At 34.0% G+C, this 19,860-nt stretch overlaps 1 protein-coding gene across 3 annotated transcripts in view; it reads right to left on the bottom strand.

Annotated features, from left to right (window-relative positions):
- Window positions 1-681: 681 nt before the first annotated feature.
- The window catches only part of UBE2D2 (ubiquitin conjugating enzyme E2 D2), a 48,870-nt gene continuing 29,691 nt past the window's right edge, over window positions 682-19,860 (bottom strand). For all 3 annotated transcript variants that reach the window (XM_036896795.2, XM_057490956.1, XM_057490955.1), the window contains 6 exons: window positions 14,494-14,557; window positions 8,112-8,143; window positions 7,956-8,033; window positions 7,762-7,867; window positions 3,096-3,189; window positions 682-1,614 (listed from right to left, as the gene is read on the bottom strand). In XM_036896795.2, the coding sequence (XP_036752690.1) occupies window positions 1,569-1,614; window positions 3,096-3,189; window positions 7,762-7,867; window positions 7,956-8,033; window positions 8,112-8,143; window positions 14,494-14,557 (420 nt within the window). In that variant the 3' untranslated portion in view covers window positions 682-1,568. The remainder of the gene's footprint in view (window positions 1,615-3,095; window positions 3,190-7,761; window positions 7,868-7,955; window positions 8,034-8,111; window positions 8,144-14,493; window positions 14,558-19,860) is intronic.

The raw sequence follows: 19,860 nt of genomic DNA, 5'->3' as shown, positions 1-19,860 counted from the left end.
AGAACCTGCTGGCTAAAGAGCATCAGCCATGGCCTTCAGGCTGGCCTGGTTTACAATTATATTATGAAAAGGAGGGGAAAAAAGGTAACTTGCCTAGTTCACACGAAGTATGTTTCTGGCAAACAAAGTTGTTTACAAGTTTCAAACTACATTTTACTAGAGTCAAGGGAAGACTTCAAAAAGCCACATACAGTACAATTTAAAATTGGATGAACATCCTGCAATGTTAGTGCAAAGTAATTATGTCGACTCTCCAATACAAGATTGTGCTCATGTTTCCCAGGTTTGGTCAATGTTGCTCTTTTACAATCACAATCACAGAAGCTTAACTTACCAAACAGCAATGCTTTTGTCTTATGTCCTATGTACCAAGGGAATGTCACAAGGTTTTGGTGAAATGCAGCTTAGTTTCATTAATAAAGCAAATTCATTATTTAGCTTAACAGTCATGTTCCTGGAATACTGCACATGTAAGTTTCATGGAAATGTTCTTAAGCTTATGCCTGTACCTTGTTCGGTAAAATTACTTTCAAGATACTCTTTTTACTATGTAAACCGGAATAGCTTCATGATTTAAAAATGCAACCAGTATAAATGAAAACATTTCATGAGTGGGGGAAAATCCACCACTAATCTCAGCTAGACAAAGTTCTTAAAATCAAAAAGCCTATTCACACAAAATTATATGTAATGACTGTAGTAATCAGTTTATTACACAGATTAATCATTCTTGAACGTACAAGCTCCAGAGGAGCAACTGGGTCTTTAAATATACACAAGTATTTCCATCAAATGAATTTTCACCCTTACATCCAGATAGACCTAAGCAGTTAAAAACATAAGAAAAATAAGAGCTATTAGCTATGTATTAACTGAGAAACCACATACAAACCAATGAATACGTATGGAACAGAGAAAGGGGCTGAGGACGAAGGTTGAAGGGGTGGGAAGATGTAAAAGTGCTGGAAACAAAGCCCATCACACTTTATGTACTAATAGTTCCAATCCATTTAAATGTTGACCAGTTAAACTTAGACCTTAAAATACAGGATGTGGGTAGAGTTTAGTCTGGTTTGTCATAACTTTCACCTACAATGTAGGTCCTTTGGAATAAAATGAATATAGAAACAGCTTCGTGTTCTTCGCCTTGCTTTTCATAACTGTTTTTGAGTTTAAAAGGATTCCACTTAAAAATAATCTCCTACAGGTCAGTGGAGCTTTTCTTCCCCACCCAACCACATACCATACCCACCATCCCTCACCTTGCCATTATCCAAATTTAAGTCAATAAGGAAAGCTTTTAGTCTCACACCTAGGTTACGCCTGGAGAACTGGCTTGTCACACACACACTTCTCTGCTAGGAGGCAATGTTGGTACAGAAGTACAGTATTTCTAGTTTGTTGTTCCAAGTATGTACAACACGCAGCACTGCTGTATCAGGTAAACATGTGCACAGGGGAAGATGAGGCGTGGGCTCATAGAAAGCAGTCAAATGGAAATCAAAAGGACTTTCTCTTTCAGAGTTCCCCTATCTTTATTCGTAGAGGTTATCCGATAATTTCTTTAATTACATCGCATACTTCTGAGTCCATTCCCGAGCTATTCTGTTGTACCTGTATACACAAAGAGAAGTTGGCTTAATACAGGTGAGTTAATCAGTTAGAAAACAACAGATTTCATTCATTATCCCATCTAGTAACTTGAGAGGAGTAATTCTCAAGCAAAGCCATCTTTCTACCCCAAATTTCTACTAAGCATTCATTTACTCAGTGATAGTGGGAAAAAGCTGTAAAATACAAAACAATGTCCTGTAAATGCTACTTATACAGGATTCTGACTGAAATTTAGCATTTGCTGGCATATCCTTATTCTATACTTGACTGACCTATTTCTAAGAAAGATCTTCACTCCTTGACTGACTGATTTAGAGTTCTTGAAACTATGTAATTCTACAGTATACGGTTCTTGAAATCATATACTGATAGTGATCAAGTTGACATTAACATTCTCCTCTGTATCATAAAACAACTAGTTCTGGCAGATCTTATTTTAACAATTTGGCTGCTAAAATGAATAGGTTTACTGCCCCAGAACAACATTCTAGTTAGTAAATAAGCAAGGCAAAAAGGGTCCACAATTCTTTGATTAAAAAAGGGATTCAAGAAAGTTCTGTTAAATATTATCACCACAATGACTTGGGAAATGCATTTTGATAGGTATTCATGCCCACAATTCTGGATATTGGACAAAATGGTTCTCCGGTCAAAAAAATTTGTGAATCAATTCACAAATAGAAAAATACATGTCTAATATTCTTCTGAATCCAACCCAAAATATATGACTATAGATATCATTCAGACCTAAACACAGATAAAACTAAACCGAGCACCAACACTGTTACAATCCCATCCCTGGTAGCTCCATTAAAAAATATCCTGTCTATCTGCCTCTCTAATCTAAGAGCATTTTAAATGTTCTTTATTAATTTATAGTTTAACTGTAGAAAATTATCCATTCCCTTCCATCTATTTCCTCCTATATTAATGAATAACATAAAAAGTAAAAAAAGATTTCAAACACTTTTAGTTACTAGGATATCCTGACTACTCTTTAATAATTTATAGTACAAGTCTATAAAATATGTAAATTCTTTATCAAATTTTGTTTTTAAAGGAAATTTGGGCTTTCATGTCTTGTGGCAGTGATTCTCTTTCTTTTTTGATTCTGCCAAATAGTAGAAAATCAATTCCTTTTTCCCACTGATGTACAAATACCTACCTAAGACAAATGGGTTCTTCATGCAAAATGCTTGTACGTCAAAGGCAAGCAGAAAGCAAAAAGCTGTTAGAAAATATACTGTAGAAAAGTGTTTCTAGACAGCAGGAGTCATATGAAATAATCAGGGATAAGATCAGCATCATCCACTTTTGGTGATACTTGATGCAAATACCCCTCTTTCCTATTCCAGGTGACTATAATTAGGACTTCATTTAAAGTTATTTCTGACCCATACTCAGCCCTTAGGTAAGAAAGATTTGAGACACCAACCTCTCCACCCCAACACGGTACCTTCCTGTCTGGAAGCCACACTTACTTTTCTCTATCTGTTTTGTAGATCCGCGCAATCTCAGGCACTAAAGGATCATCTGGATTGGGATCACATAACAGAGAACAGATGGACAAGAGTACTGGAATGAAAAAAATGTATAAATTGTAGAGGATTAAAGCAAAGGTTGAAACAAATATGAGATGCCAACACATGAGAAAATTTCTATAATCTGTTTATATTGTAGTGCCTAGCAGCTTTGTAAGCTCTACCCAACTTCATAGTAACAGTAATCAACAAAGATTCTGATTTCTCTGTGCTTGAACCTCTAAGGAGGCTGGCCCACACTGGTGAAGTGACTTGCCCAATGTCCTTGGTTAGTAATTAAATGTGGAATTAGAATTCAGGTCTTCTAAATCCTAGACCAATAACACTTTTCAGAGCCCATGAAGTTAAATTTTTAGAAGCCCATGTTCAGGGATAGATGGCTTTCAACATTCCAAAGACAACCAACTTCCGAGTGCTCTTAGTCAGAAATGACAACCATGAAATTCAACAATCACTGCTTTCTCAATGCAGGTACTATAATTCAGATGCAATGGATCTGCTTCGTATTTACTTGAAAATAATTCAGTCTAAGAACATTAAAGCCAGTAGTTTCCCCCACTTATTACAGAGGATACAACATACTTCTACTAAGGTCTCAAATTCTCTTCAGTGACGATTTACAATCTCATCTAAGCTATTTCCTCATTGACAATCTGGCATGTAGAAGATAAATCTCAAAAGCACAACTTCCTCTGTTCAAATTTGTTGTTAACTTATGCATTTTTATTGAATGCAAAGAGGCAGCCAAAGCTACTAATTACATTAAATCCAGCGGCCTCTGACATACTGAAATAAATTCCAATCCTTTTATTCTGATGCTAAAAGAATTCAGCAATCTTATTTCTTTCCCTAATGTTCTGTAGCAAGAGACAATGATTAATGGTCCCACTTTACTTCCAAAACATCAAACTCAGCAGGAAAAGAATTTATTCATTTTCCTATCAAATCTATTCTACAGAGATCAAGGGCTTCTGCGAGAGAACAAAGTTCACATCCCTTCCTGCTTCAGTTTGTTAACAAAAAAGCTATTTCCTTGCCTTAAGAGTATACGGAAAATAAAAAACATCAGGAAAGATGTTTTCTGACTCTTCATTCCTGTTGCCCACAATTCTGGCAGATGGCATTCCCAAAACATCATATCTTCCCATTGTCTGGCAGATGGCATTCCCAAAACATCATATCTTCCCATTGTCAGGTGTATCACCTAATGCCCTCTTCAAGCACAGAACATTCTAACAGCAATTAGGAAAGATTTCATATATTTCCTGGAAATGACAATAGGGAGTTATAGATGTTTGAATGTTCAGGAAATTATTGACTAAAGAAAGAAGAAACTTGCCTGACCTATCAAATTGGCAAGAATACAACTTGATTCTTCACCTAAAATTAGACATACTACCAACTTGTATTTGTTAACAATTCCCTCAACTTTTCCAATTAGGCAAGTTCAAAACGGTAAGTTTTAAAGAAATAACTTTTGTAACATTTTTTCCAGGAAAGGAAGGTGGCACCTAGTGAAAAGATTCTTAGAACTCTACTTGGATTCCTTTAATTCATAGACTTATAATGTATTACACACCTTCTTTCACTGTAAAGAAATAACTCCTATTTCTACAACCTGAATAGACTCTTCACTGAAGTGACTAAATTTTTACCTCTTTATACATTCTTCGCCAGTATATACACACCTGTTAGTGTCATAACCCATAGTCACTTCCAATTCTAAAACATATAATCAAGTGGCTTTATGGCACATGTATCTGCTTCTTTTAAGTTTTCTATATATTTAGGTCCCTAACATCTACTTAAATTGGAGAATTTCAGGTCAAAATTATTGCCCTCAAAAACAGACTATGTTAAAGGGATAATTTTTTGTTTTAAACGTTAGACAGTACTTTCCACAAAATAAAATGCTAAAATGTCTAATGCTTGCTTCATTTTTAAAATTAAAGTTATCATTGATATACATTCTTATGAAGGTTTCACAAGAAAAACAATGTGGTCATTACATTCACTCTTATTATCGAGTCCCCCCCATGCCCCATTGCAGTCACTGTCCATCAGTGTAGTAATATGCCACAGTCCCTATGGCATGACCCCATACACACCATGTGCACCAATCATTATACCCCACAATCCCCTTCTCCCTCCCTCCCCACCCACTCTCCCCCACCGCTCCCCTTTGGTAACCACTAGTCCTTAAAGGGTTAATTAATATCACACACAGGTTTTAGGCTTTTCACAGAACTGCTTGCCTTGACAAAAGGGAATCAAGAGAGTCATTAAAACATTAAACCTAGGTATGCTGATTCAATAAAATTCAATAAAATGGCCTGCAATTATTTTAAAAGATACCTATCCAGATAGAACATAACAAATCAAATAAACTAACAGCCCTTATGACTGAGAATAATTAAAAAATCAACACTAGGCAGAAAAGGGGCAAAAAAGCCCTATGGTACCAATTCCAGCCATCCAGACCTCCCCACTCCACCCACCCCTGAACACCACCTGCCACCTCTCTTGATCCCATTACTAGATTTCTCTCTCTACTGCTCCTTGTTGAAGAGCAACCAGGCCAGAAGTCTCAACAACAGGTAAATGAACACTTTCACAAGTAGTCCCTGAATTCCAAGGGGGCCTACAAAAAGAAAAAGGGCCACTTATCTGGAAAGCTATTTCAATCACTATTTTAAAAAATGTGGTCCTCTGATTTCTTGTTTCTATTCTTGCTTAGGACCCCAGGAATTTTAATTTAATTCCCCAGAGTTTTTTGTTTCCTTTAAAAAATTAATTTGTCAGAGTATATAAGTCTTATCACAGCATAACATTAAATGTTGTAACATGACAAAGTAATCAAAGTCTCCATCAACAGATGAATGGATAAAGAAGACATGGCACACATACACAATGGAATATTATTCAGCCATAACAAAGAAAAACCCTGCCATTTGCAATAACATGGATAGATCTAGAAGGTATTATGCTCAGTGAAATAAGCTAGGGGAGAAAGACGAATACCATATGATTTCACTTATTATAAAACAAAACAAAACAAAACAAAATAAACAAAATAGCAGTAGACTCATAGACACTGTGAAATGATTGGTGGTTACCATGAAGGATGGGTTGCAGTGGGTGAGGAGGGTGGGGGGTAATAAAGGGGCACACAAATTCTCAGTCATAATCTAAGTTGGTCACAAGGATGGTAGTAAACACAGCCAATGATTCAGTAACATGTCCCTATGTTGACAGAGACTAGCTGCACTCGTTGGAATGAGGATTTAATAATGTGGGTAACTGTTGAACCACAGTGTTATATACTTGAAACCAATATAAGATTGTATATCAACTATACTTCAGTAATAAAAAGGCTGTAACATGACAAATATTCAACACATTAAATAGTGCCTTTATCTCAGTTTGAGTGCTTACAAAGCAAAAGTTAACTTGCACATTTTAATCTTACTAACAACAGTGAAATAGTTATTATTATCATCCTTCTTCTACAGATAAAAAATCCCTGAAAAATACAGAGGCTAATTTATCTCAAGCCTTATTTAGTAAGAGGTGGAGCTGAGATCTGAATGAATACAGTCAGTTGGATCCAGAATCTATGTTCTCTAACATGCTGCCTTCTATCTAAATGTATGCATTAAAGAAATGATAAAATACAGAAAAGTATTTTCATACATCAAATTTCACCAAATACCCAAACTCATTCTAGCTACTTTAACATACTTTTCTATACAACTCAAGTCATAATATATACAAATTTTATCTCTTCTGCTTTTTTCAAATATATTTTTCCTATTTTTCACATGTGCTGAACTGATTAATTTCTTTCTCTACTGTTGGACCTCTAAGTAATTTCCAATTTTCAGAAATAAATCATGCTGTCAAAAATATACTTGCACACAAAGCTTTTTTTAGCATTTGGGGCTGTTTTCTTAGTACCAATGAATGAAACAATAATCACTGGGTCAAAGGTCTTAATGATTAAGGCTCTTACCTCTTATTACATACTTGCACACTGGACTATACAAACCTATACTTCTATATGTAGTATGTAAGTACTCATTTCAATGTACCTCAACAGCATTTGGTTTTCTTTTTAAAAGATCTTTGTTAATTAGAAAGGTGAAACATGGTAACTTATTTTAATTTTCACTTCTTTGATTATTCCGTTTATTTCTATCCACTCTTCTACTGGGATATACATTTTTTTCTCTTCTGATTTATGTGTGTTCTTTGTATTTTAAACATATTAGCCCATTACGTTTGCAGCCTATTTCTTGTATTTGTTTTTTGACAATTTTTAATCCACTTGTGATTTCATTTGGGTATGATGTTGAGGGGTTGTACAATTTCAAATCAACACATTAGAAAATGTTTGTTAATTTACCCACACTTGATTCACTGATAAAATAAAATCCCCAACCTATTCATGTAGTTGGGTCTTATTTAGAAGTAGTACTGGATGTTTCACCAAAAACTCAGCAACTAACTTTGTCTATACATTTTCTCACACATACACACATGACTATATACCAAACATTGTTAAGATGCTCCAATAAATCTTCATATCAAATATCCATCCCATTACCTTTTGAAATAGTTAGTGCTGGAGACCACTGTGACCGTAGAATGTCAAGACAAATGCTGCCATTACTGTTGATATTTGGATGATAAATTCTTGTTGTAAATGCAACCTATAGAAAAAAGGAAAACTTTTTGTAAATTGGTTTCTTAGTATTGTAGAAAAGCACGTAAAAAAACCAACTGCCATATCCCAATTACCTTAGGTGGTTTGAAGGGGTAATCTGTTGGGAAATGAATTGTCAAGAAAAATACTCCACCCTGATAGGGACTGTCATTCTGTTGATAACAAGAAAACGGAATTAAGATAAGTGAATTTCATGAACTATTTATTCTAAAATTAATCTGAATACTTACTGGCCCCATTATTGTAGCTTGCCAATGGAACACTGAAAAAGAACAACAGAAAATTACCATGAAGCAGAATCTACATTGTACCCAGACCATAACAACACATCATTCCATCTATTCAAATTCATTTATAAGCAGTATGATGAATCCTGGGCAGGATGAGGAATCAAAAACAGGTTTGATCTGAGTGTGGAGAGAGAGAGAGAGAGGAAAAAAAAAAGACTAGCTTGTCTAGAACAGTGATAAGGTGCTCCATGAAAAGGTATCTGGGCTAAAACATTCTGAAAGTTAATGTCAGGGAGACAAATTATTTTCAGGGTCCAAACTTCCACTTTTAAAGAGGTATTTCCTTACCTCAAAAAGTAAAAAAGAACCCAAAGATTCTAACTCTTTGATGTATTATATCATTAAAAAAATTTTTTTAAGGTATGATTGATATACACTCTTATGAAGGTTTCACATGAAAAAACAATGTGGTTACTACATTTACCCATATTATCAAGTCCCCACCCACACCCCAATGCAGTCACTGTCCATCAGTGCAGTAAGATGCCACAGATCCACTATGTGCCTTCTCTGTGCTACACTGTTCTCCCCGTGATCCCCCATACCATGTGTACTAAACATAATACCCTTCAATCTCCTTCTCCCCTGCCCAGCCCACCCTTCCACACCCCTCCCCTTTCATAACCACTAGTTCTTGGAGTCCCTGAGCCTGCTGCTATTTTGTTCCTTCAGTTTTGCTTCAAGGTTATACTCCACAAATGAGGGAAATCATTTGGCATTTGTCTTTCTCCGCCTGGCTTTTTTCACTGAGCATAATGTCCTCCAGCTCCATCCATGTTGTTGCAAATGGTAAGATTACTTTCTTTCTTATGGCTGAATAGTATTCCATTGTATATATGTACCACATCTTCTTTATCCACTCATCTACTGATGGACACTTAGGTTGCTTCCATATCTTGGCTATTGTAAAAAGTGCTGCGATAAACATAGGGGTGCATATGTCTTTTTTAATCTAAGAAGTTGTATTCTTTGGGTAAATTCCAAGGAGTGGGATTCCCGGATTAAATGGTATTTCTATTTTTAGTTTTCTGAGGAACCTCCATATTGCTTTCCACAATGATCGAACTAGCTTACATTCCCACCAGCAGTGTAGGAGGGTTCCCCTTTCTCCGCATCCTCACCAGCAATCGTTGTTCTACTCTTTCCGACGTTGGCCATCCTTACTGGTGTGACGTGGTATCTCATTGTGGTCTTAATTTGCACTTCCCTGATGATTAGTGATGTGGAGCATCTTTTCATGTGTCAGTTGGCCACCTGAATTTCTTCTTTGGAGAACTGTCTCTTCATATCCTCTGCCTATCTGTTAATCGGGTTATTTGCTTTTTGGGTGTTGAGGCATGTAAGTTCTTTATATATTTTGGATGTTAACCCCTTGTCGGATATGTCATTTACAAATATTCTCCCATACTGTAGGATGCCTTTTTGTTCTGTTGATGGTGTCCTTTTATGTATTATATCATTTTCCCAACACAATTACATAGATATATACTCCTTTCATAATACTGCTATAGAGAATTCAAAGTAGGTAATACTCAAATTAGGAAACAAAAAAAAATTTCTAAAATGTCTTAAGTGTATGTTCTTGAGAAGAACTGATTCTTCAATAACAGCTGAGAGAGAAATATTATGACTCTTGTTAAAATGATCTAGAATCTATAGTACAGAAGAGAAAGACAAACTATGCTAAACTATAAACACATAAAAATGAATTTAGTTGACAAAAGCATTTGAAGACCTACCACTTAATCTCTGTAAGAATACTTACAGAGAATCATTGACTTAGCCACCATCCCCGCCCCTCAACCCCTTGGAACTCTCTTACAAAAAGGAGGGAAGATGGTAGTGAAAGAATATTTAACCTGCCTCAAATTACAATGGTTTCGTAATCAGTTCAAGAATCACTACAGGTTCCCAGCAGAAAGAACTCCAAATATAATTACTGGGTGAAATACTTGGACATAGCATAACATACTGCTATATTTTATATGAACATTTATTTCAAAAATCTTTAAGGATCAATCTTAGGAGCTATTCGAAATAAAAATTCATGATACTGTATTTAAAATTTTTGATTGTCCAAAAACAAACTAAAACAACAAATAAAACCTCCCACTACCACCTCGGTTTGATGCTGTCAAACCAAATTACACAAACCGAAAGCTACAATTTCTTTTATGAGAGTTTAAATGTGAAGTTCATAGCTCAATGATTACTCTTTAGTACCCTCAAGGATGAAGTCTTTTGAAGCTAAAAGGGATAGAATATTTGTTATAGTAGGAGATTGAATCTCAGGAGACCTACATTTGAATTCAAGTACTGATCTCTAGAGTGTCAAGTCACAGTCACCAAGTGTTCAAAACTAAAGAAAACAAAGCAGATCATATAACTAACAAGTCTTCGGCTTATTTCTCCTTTCAGGAAGTATACTACTACTTCCTGCTTACCAGCTCTGCAGAAAAATGGGAAAAAATTTATTGGGGCAGTAAAATTTGGTTATTTAAAAATAAAGCATTTTATTACTAAATTTATTATTAAATATATATTATTTAAATATAAAGACCACTTTATTCTTACATTAAATATCAGTAACATTTGGTACTGAGAGATTTGAGGGCTAAGATAGTCATAAGGAGCTCAAACAGTTTCATTTTGGCCAACAATTTCTTTCTTCCTAAGATTAAATTCTGCTTCATTGTAACAAAAAATGATCAAAGTGCATTTAGCTATCCAATTACACTTTGCTTCATCCTTATGTGGTTTATCACAAGACCTGATCAAGACTTTTTGACAGTAATCATCCTCAAATGTTCTCAAATACCCAGAAGATTTTTTTTTGTATCATTAATCTACAATTACATGAGGATACCCACAAGATTTTAAAGTATATCAATAAACTCCATCTAGATGACCAATTTTAACAATGTAAGGAAGTTATTCTGCCCTTAAGGAGATTTTCCTTATTCTCTTTCAGAAGGTAGGTACTACTGAGTTTAGTAGCATGTGACTCAAAGTTGAATAGGAAGGTCAGGAATTAAGGGAGAGGTTATTATTTTTTAAATAGCTTTGAGAGAGAATGTACATACAACATAAAGTGTACAATGATGTTTATTAACATATTCACAGTTGTGCACCCATCACCATAAATTTTTAGAACATTTTTATCACCCCAAAAACAAATCCATACCCATGAGCAGTCACTCCCCATTCCCTGCAACTCTCCAGTCCTACGCAATCATTACCTACTTTGTCTCTAAGCATTTGCCTATTCTGGACATTTCATATAAATGGAATTATACACTCCGTGGCCTTTTGCATCTGGCTTCTTTCACTCAGCATAGTGCAATGTTTTTAAGGCTCATCCATGTTGTTGTATGTATCAGTTCTTCGTTCCTATTATTACTGTATAATATTCCACTGTACGGATATACCACATTTTATTTCTCCTTTCATCAGTTGGTGGGCATTTTTGGTTGTTTACACATTTTGGCTGTTATAAATAATGCTTCTATGAATATTTACACAGAAGTTTTTGTGTGGATGTTTTTCTCTTGTATATATACCTAAGAGTGAATTCACTGACCATAAGGTAACTATATTTAACTTCTTGAGGAACCACCAGACTGCTTTTCAAATTCCTTCTTTTACATCCCTACCAAAAATGTATGAAGGTTCCAATTTCTTCACATCCTCGACTGTTGTTGTTATTTGATTTTTTTATTCCAGCCATCCTAGTGGATATAAAATGGTATCATTATGGTTTTTTGATTTTTTTAATTCTAGCCATCCTAGTGGGTGTAAAGTGGTATCTTATTATGGTTTTGATTTGCATTTCCTTGAGGACTACCATGTTGAACATCTTTCATGTGCTTATTGGCCATTTGTCTATCTTCTTTGGAGAAGTCTATTCAGATCCTTTGCTCATTTTAAAACTGGGTTATTCATCTTCATATTGCTGAGTTACAAAGGTTTTTTATTTTTATTTTGGTATCATTAATATACAATTACATGAGCAACACTGTGGTTACTAGATTCCTCCCATTATCAAGTCCCCACCACATACCCCATTACAGTCACTGTCCATCAGCATAGTAAGATGCTAAAGAGTCACTACTTGCCTTCTCTGTGCTATACTGCTTTCCTGTGCCCCCTCTGCATTGTGTGCTAATTGTAATGCCCCTTATTCCCCTTCTCCCTCCCTTCATACCCCACCCCTAGTCCCTTTCCCTTTGGCAATTGTTAGTCCATTCTTGGGTTCTGTGAGTCTGCTGCTGTTTTGCTCCTTCAGTTTTTGCTTTGTTCTTATGCTCCACAGATGAGTGAAATTATTTCATACTTGTCTTTCTCCGCTTGGCTTATTTCACTGAGCATAATACCCTCTAGCTCCATCCATGTTGTTGCAAATGGGAGGATTTGTTTTCTTCTTATGGCTGAGTAATATTCCATTGTGTATATGTACCACCTCTTCTTTATCCACTCATCTACTGATGGACACTTAGGTTGCTTCCATTTCTTGGCTACTGTAAATAGTACTGTGATAAACATAGGGGTGCATATGTCTTTTTCAAACTGCGCTCCTGCATTCTTAGGGTAAATTCCAAGGAGTGGAATTCCCAGGTCAAATGGTATTTCTATTTTTAATTTTTTGAGGAACCTCCATATTACTTTTCACAATGGTTGAACTATTTTACATTCCCACCAGCAGTGTAGGAGGGTTCCCCTTTTTCCACATCCTCGCCAGCATTTATTGTTCTTAGTCTTTTCACAAAGGGTTTTTTTTTAAAGTACACTTTTGGATAAATATTCATCAGGTATCTGACTTGCAAAAATCTTTCCCATTCTGTTTTTTTCACTTTGTTGATAATACCATTTGCAGCACCTAAATTTTAAATTTTGATGAAGGCTAATTTATCTATTTTTTTCTTTTATTGCTTATGCTTTAGGGGAGTCTTATTTACTATCCAGCCTAACAACTTTCCTATATGAGAAAGAAATGTGATACTAACAACTATGGTAGAAAAAAGGGCAAATTATTTTAGCGCAACAGAGAACTTCAAAAATGAAATCTAATCCTCAGACTTCAAACACTTTTAAAGATCAGCCACTCTCAACTTTGAGGAATTTACCAGAAATAAAACTACTTTTTCAATTAAAAGACCACAGGATGCAGGTGGACTATATGACACTATGGAATGACAAAACTAGAATCAGAAAACTTGAGATTGAGTCCACTTTGGGAACCTTGACAAGCCTCTCACTAAATTCTTCTCTAAAACAGCTTACAATTTCTACTCCACTCACTAAAAGAATTGTCGTGATGCTTAAATGAGAAATGAGATACTGTGTAGGTATGTGGCCTGTCCTATTTAGTATCTCATAGTTACTTCTACTGGACAGGTCTGAATATAATCATGTAAATTTAATTTTTCATTGCATTTAGTTAGTCTTATGATTTATAATATGTGTTTATTTGTAAAGTAATCCTTGTGAAAGGGCCTCGCTTTGATTCTTAAGGATTTAGCAAACAAAAACAAAACACACACACACAAACCCAAAACAAAAACAAATCTTAGAAATCACGAAAAAATATTTTAATTTAAGCTCATATAACCTCATATTTATGTTTTGTCTTCTTATTCTATATACTTCTCTTACACAAATGTTTCCAAGTATGCTCACTTTTTCCTATTCGCTAAATGTTATATTTTTTTGTGAATTAGTTTTGTGTCATAAAGCAAAATCTTGTTCAAATATCCTCCCTTTAAAAAAGTCTAGATGATGGTGTAAAGGGGAAAAGCTGTGTTGGGGAACAGTAGAACAAAAGGAAAATTATTATACAACGTGCAATAAGATCTAATTATTTTAGACAGGCTTAAGCAGATAAATTGGACATTAAAAATGAACAAATTGAAACTGTCTTCTCAAGTATAAGCCAGCAGAAATCCCATAATCTTTAGTATTATTTTACTTAAAGAACAAAAGCTAGTTGTAGGTAAAAGCTCAAATATTTTACCCCAGGAAAATACTCAGAAGGGATGAAGGATTTAGCAAACAAAAAGGCCAATGTACAAAGGAGCCAGAACAACTGTAGAGACACTATCTGGCTGAAGAGGTTCAAAATGTAATGAACAATACAGAAGATGGTAGGATAGGTACAAAACTAAATCTTTCATGGGAAAGTAAGGGGTAAACACTGCCTCTTCCCTACAACATAATTACCTCTTCATACAAAATAACCTTAAGAGATATACATTAATCAGTCCCAGAGTTTCTCAAAGGCAGACTATTATGCTGTTTTACTCCATCATTCCTTTTAAACACTTACTATCATCTCCAACGGGACCTGCTGAACACTGTGCTGGGGGGTCTCGTGCCAGGTCATTCAATTCCTTAAGAAAGGAGACAAGAAAAGAAATGTATTCAACATAAATGAAACTTTTTCCATTAATAGAATTTTTATTGTTATTATTCTCTGTCCCTCCACTAAAGCTCGTTGAGAAGCACTCCTTCAAAGTCAGAGAAGGGTAGATTCACGGATCTTTCAAGTATTTTGGATTCTTGAATGCAAATAAATGTATGTTTAAAAGAAGTGGGTCATTTTTGCTTTGTTCAGAGTTTAGTAGGTAAATACAAGGAAGATCATCATTATGTACTAAAGAGCCACAAAAGCTGTTTTAAATAAAAATTTCTTAGTTTTCAAAAAAGACTCAAGGCCAGTTTTTGCACTACAAAAACTATTAGGTTATCTTGGGACAATCTCTTAAAATCATAAATGTTCCAAATTACATGGTACCATCTGGTAAGATGCTGATGTTTTCAGCTGATATGTACTACCAGGGTTATAAAAGTAGTAGAAGAAACTTTAAAAAGGATATATGAAAAAGGCTGGCTGACATAATAAAACCAATCATAAAGTTTTATAATCAGAGACACATCTACCTGTAGTAATGCTCTACAACCAGATGCCAGTTCCCTAGCTATTTTAACAGAAGAGCCCACAAACTTTGAGATTTGTACTGGGTGGGGATACCTGAAAAACTACAAGGCAGGAACTCACACTATATTCCTCTTCCCTTTGCTTTGGTATGTGAGGTAAAAACAAGCTCTGGGAAAGGACTAGTGTTTGATTACATTTTAAAACCACAATAATAAAAACAGTAAAATCTACTATTTTTCAAGTACAGTAACTATTTTTAATTCTATTAAGTTATACCAAAGTTATTATTTGAAAGAGAGAGCATCACATGTGATGGCCATATGATCTGACAATGTAGATATAACCATAAAAACAGGAGGAGAATAGGGATAGCATTTGCTAAGAAAATTCTTAAATCTGTTTTCAGTAATCATAATTGGAGGTGATATTACTGGTTATTCTAAGACTAGTAACAAAGCAAATGAGTAATTATGAAATTTTAAAAAGTATGATTTAAATAATCTACAAAATACTATATACTTTTTAATTTGCAGCACATACTGATTTAAGTCCCTTCCTTACTCAACCAGTCATTTTGATACACCAATTATTCTGTTTTATCCTATCTGTAAGCACTGGGGTATGTCATCTGCACTTCAATATAAACAATTTAAAAATAAAATAGTATTCATAATTTCTTTAAAGTGCTGGGATTGAGATAAAGATTAAATAATATTTACTTTTTCAAGTATCTCAATTTTTGGATTTTTATCACTCTACAACAGAGATTTCTTGCCCATCTCAAGAAAAAAATAACCTACTGTACAGTTCCCATTCCCAAATGTTGTTTGTAACACAGGTCAATGTAACTAAGAATGCTTACTTGATTTAAAACACAAAAATTACCTATTTTTTTTTACTGATATAGCAAGAGGTTGCTATTAAAATATAGTATGATTCAATAAGCTATTTTGAAGTCCTGTGGTATTCATTAAAGATAATTTTGTGATTTATCCTTAATACTTTCCTCTTTTCAAATTAATTTTCAAAAAGCTCTTTGCTTTTTTCCATGCTGAATGACATCATGCTTTAACATACAGAACTAAGATTTATCTTAGCTGAATATAAGATCCTTCAGTCTTATATTTCATGAGCTAGCCTGGTAATTTAAAAAAACCTAACCTGAACTTAGGCTAGCAGACATTTAACACATTATTCAATACTTCCTTGGTTCAAGGCACTAATATGGAGAATCTCAAAAGCATAATGCTAAGTGAAAAGAAGTCAGACATAAAAGGACTACATTCAGTACAATTCCACTGATACAACTTCCTAAAAAATGCAAAGTTCCGGTAATAGAAAGGAGCTCAATAATTCCAGGGACTGGTAGGAGTTGGAGACTGACTACAAAGGGACATGAAGAAATTTGAGGATGACATAAATGTTCTCTATCATCATTTGGTAGTGATTATACAACTGTGTACATATTTATAAAAAAAACTGTACTAAGATTTGTTGAATTTTATTGTACAGAATAATATCTTAAAGTTGTTTATTTTAAAAAGCATATATTTAGCCATCTTTGTATATGCATAAAATATCTCTGAAGAATACAAAAGGAATTAGTTAACAGTACTTGCCTTCTGGAAGTAAAGCTTGCTTAGGGTGAGATGGGAACTGTTTATGTATTCCTTTTATATCTTTGAAATTTTGTAACAAGTGTATTTATTGCTTATTTGAAAAATAAAATTACCAGTTCTGACTGTATATCTGGAACTAAAATAAAATAGCTACTAAAAGTTGTAACCATCTGGAGGGCAATCAAAATAGTAAAAACCCAGTTAGACTGGATAAATGAGAAGCTACAAAATCTGATGTCTTGGCATCAAAGATGAAAACTGAAGTTGAATCTTAGTATTTAATAAAGGCACTGATCTAGACAGATCACTTGGCAGAAAAAAAAATGATATATCAAGCTGTTTTTTAACAGTTGGCTTTATACTTGGCTTTATACCTATACATTAATTTCTTTAATTTTTTACTCTAAGTTAAACAGTACTCATATTGTCTTGCATATCGTATAGCAAATATACATCACTGGGATTGAGATGAGGCTTGGACAAAACCCAACACCAAGGAATTTATTTAAAAACTTATTTTCTGTAAAAAGAGCAACAGAGAAATAAAAATATAAAAGTATACATAATTAAATTTAGAAAAAAAGAGGTAAGTTTGATAGTTAAGGTAGAAGATCCTCAATGTCTAAAAATATTTTATATTCTAACTTTATCTGAAATTTTAAAAAAAGTATTAAAATAAAGTTCTTATTGTGGGAGCAAACTATATATTTTAGCAAACAGTTCTCAATTTAAAAATTTTCTTTGATGCTGTATACTCCCCTTGTTTGTAGGTATATAGCAGAACTAGTATTTTTTGAAGATTAAGGGTTATGAAAAATTTTGATTTTTCTGTACTTTTCTTAAGTGTTTCTTGTTAGTTCAAATAGTCCTGAAACCTTTATACCAATTAATGTAATTATTTCAAGTAAGGTTTAATTCACTATGGACTTTAACATTCATTTAACATTCATTTCCTACTACTATCTTTTGGGCTCAGGATAATAACAATGTCTTATATTATTTCTTAAGAAGAAGTATTTTCCATAGGATTAGTATTTAAAAGAGACCACTATTAAATAAAATAGAACAGTAAAACCTCTGAAAGCCTCATATTTCTCTATCAAAGCACTATAGCAAAAAGAAAGAAACCTTCCTAACTCTGAAAGGAGGGAGGTCCTGAATGGGATATGCAGATTTTCCTTTCACTGTATATACCTAAGGACTCAAGTTGGGCCATTAGTTGGTAAAAATTAATGTTTCTATTAGTTATTTCAAAATAACCCTTTCCCCCAACTAACAATGATGAAACAAAATACAGATGGCATAGAATAGAGATTCGTTTTACCATTTTAGTTCTCACCCTATAGCATAAAATGAAAGGAACAAATAGGAAAATGAGAGGTTGTAGAAAAGTGGCTTAAAGTGAAGTTTTAATAGTTCTGAATATAGCTATACAAATCAAAGATATTTGAAGATGATCAGGATATGAGAAGATTTAAGCAGAGATTAATATTCACAAAATTATAATTTCAAAGTCAGAAAAGATCACCTAGACCAATTCCCAATTCTGTAACAAAACAAGATACAAACTAACTCAGTGAAGATAGGTTATTATTAGTAATCAGCAGAGTAAGGATGTGGTGTCCTTACTATACTATGCTCCTCTAATCTAGATCTAAAACATTAGAGATGCGCAAGTTAGAATGTCTGAGAATCTACATGCTGCCCAGGAAATTAAGGTGAACCTTCTTAAAGATGACTGAACTGCAAAGAAAGGGCAGTAGTTCTTAAAACTGAGATCCTGGCACAGAAGCATCAGTTTCACAAGGAAACTTACTTAGAAATGCTAATCCTCATGCTCCAACCAGACCTACTCAATCAGTCCTAGAGTGTAGCCCAACATGTATTTTAAACAAGCCCCCAAGGAAATTATGATGCATACTAAATGTCAATCACCTTTATGATCAACAAATTAATCATCAGAGACAAAAGGCAATGCTAGAAAACACTACCAGCAAGATTGTAAGGGAAGGGAAGGTACAGGGCACAATAGCAGCACTAAATGAAGATATCAAGAAAGGGGTGAGACTTAGAAAAATAAGATGTGTTTCACATTTTCAAGACACACTGAAGGGAAGCAGTCTATTACCATAGTACTGCATTCTCCTAATCCCGCTATTTTACCAGTTGGAACAGGGTTAACTTAATTTTTATTACCCACTTATGTGTCCAGCATAATACTTGAAGCTAACAATTGAAAATAACTGCTAGAGTATTTAAAATTACAAATTTTTTTAACTTGAGAAATATTAAGTCATAGTTATCCTAGATGAATTTGAGAAAGAGTGTAATTTCTGACAATATCAAATTATAAAATCTCAAATTATCTGGTACTTATACACTTAGTCACTTGGCACTCTCAAATATTTTCTATTTCTCTCTTAATAATGCTGCCCTCTATTATAAAGATAAATTGATGAAAACATGTATTAGTATCAATCTTTCCCTGAACTGAGTCTAAGCAGTAGTATCCTTATTTGAGATTAAAGTCTATACTCCCTTAAAAATTTTACATCAATTAAAAGTATAGAAAATGCTCACCACAAAACAACCCAGCTTTGCCAAATCTTAACATTGCCATATTAATACTGAGTATCCTCCCTGAGGTAATGATTACACTGGATTTACTATTTATCATTTCCTTGCATTCTTTTATACTTTTCTGTGTGTCCATAAACAATGTAGTGTTACATTTTTTTTACTTTTAAGAAGTATTACATGGCATGTATTCTATACTTTGCTTTTCCCTCAACATATTGAGATACTTTTCCATGAAGATACACAAGTAGATCTAATTTATTCCTTTTCACTGATGTTTGTTCATTTTGTACCTACTATCTAAACTACAACAGTTTATTTCTTTAGTTGATGGACATTTATTCGCTATTTTTCACTACTACAATGTTTTGGTAAATATTCTTATTTATTCTTATACACACATGAGTTTTTCTAGGTAAACACTTCTTCAACTTAACTAAATATCTACCCCAGCCCCTTTCTAACCATGCAACAATGGTCTTTTATTATGCATGGATTTTAAAAATTATTTCAATTCATACACACAGGCAAAAATAACTGTAGTGTTCAACACACTGGA

This window comes from Manis pentadactyla, chromosome 13 (genome assembly GCF_030020395.1).
Source record: "Manis pentadactyla isolate mManPen7 chromosome 13, mManPen7.hap1, whole genome shotgun sequence".
Lineage (NCBI taxonomy): Eukaryota > Metazoa > Chordata > Mammalia > Pholidota > Manidae > Manis > Manis pentadactyla.
Note: the sequence above shows the minus strand (reverse complement) of the source record. Positions and strands in the feature narration are given on the sequence as shown.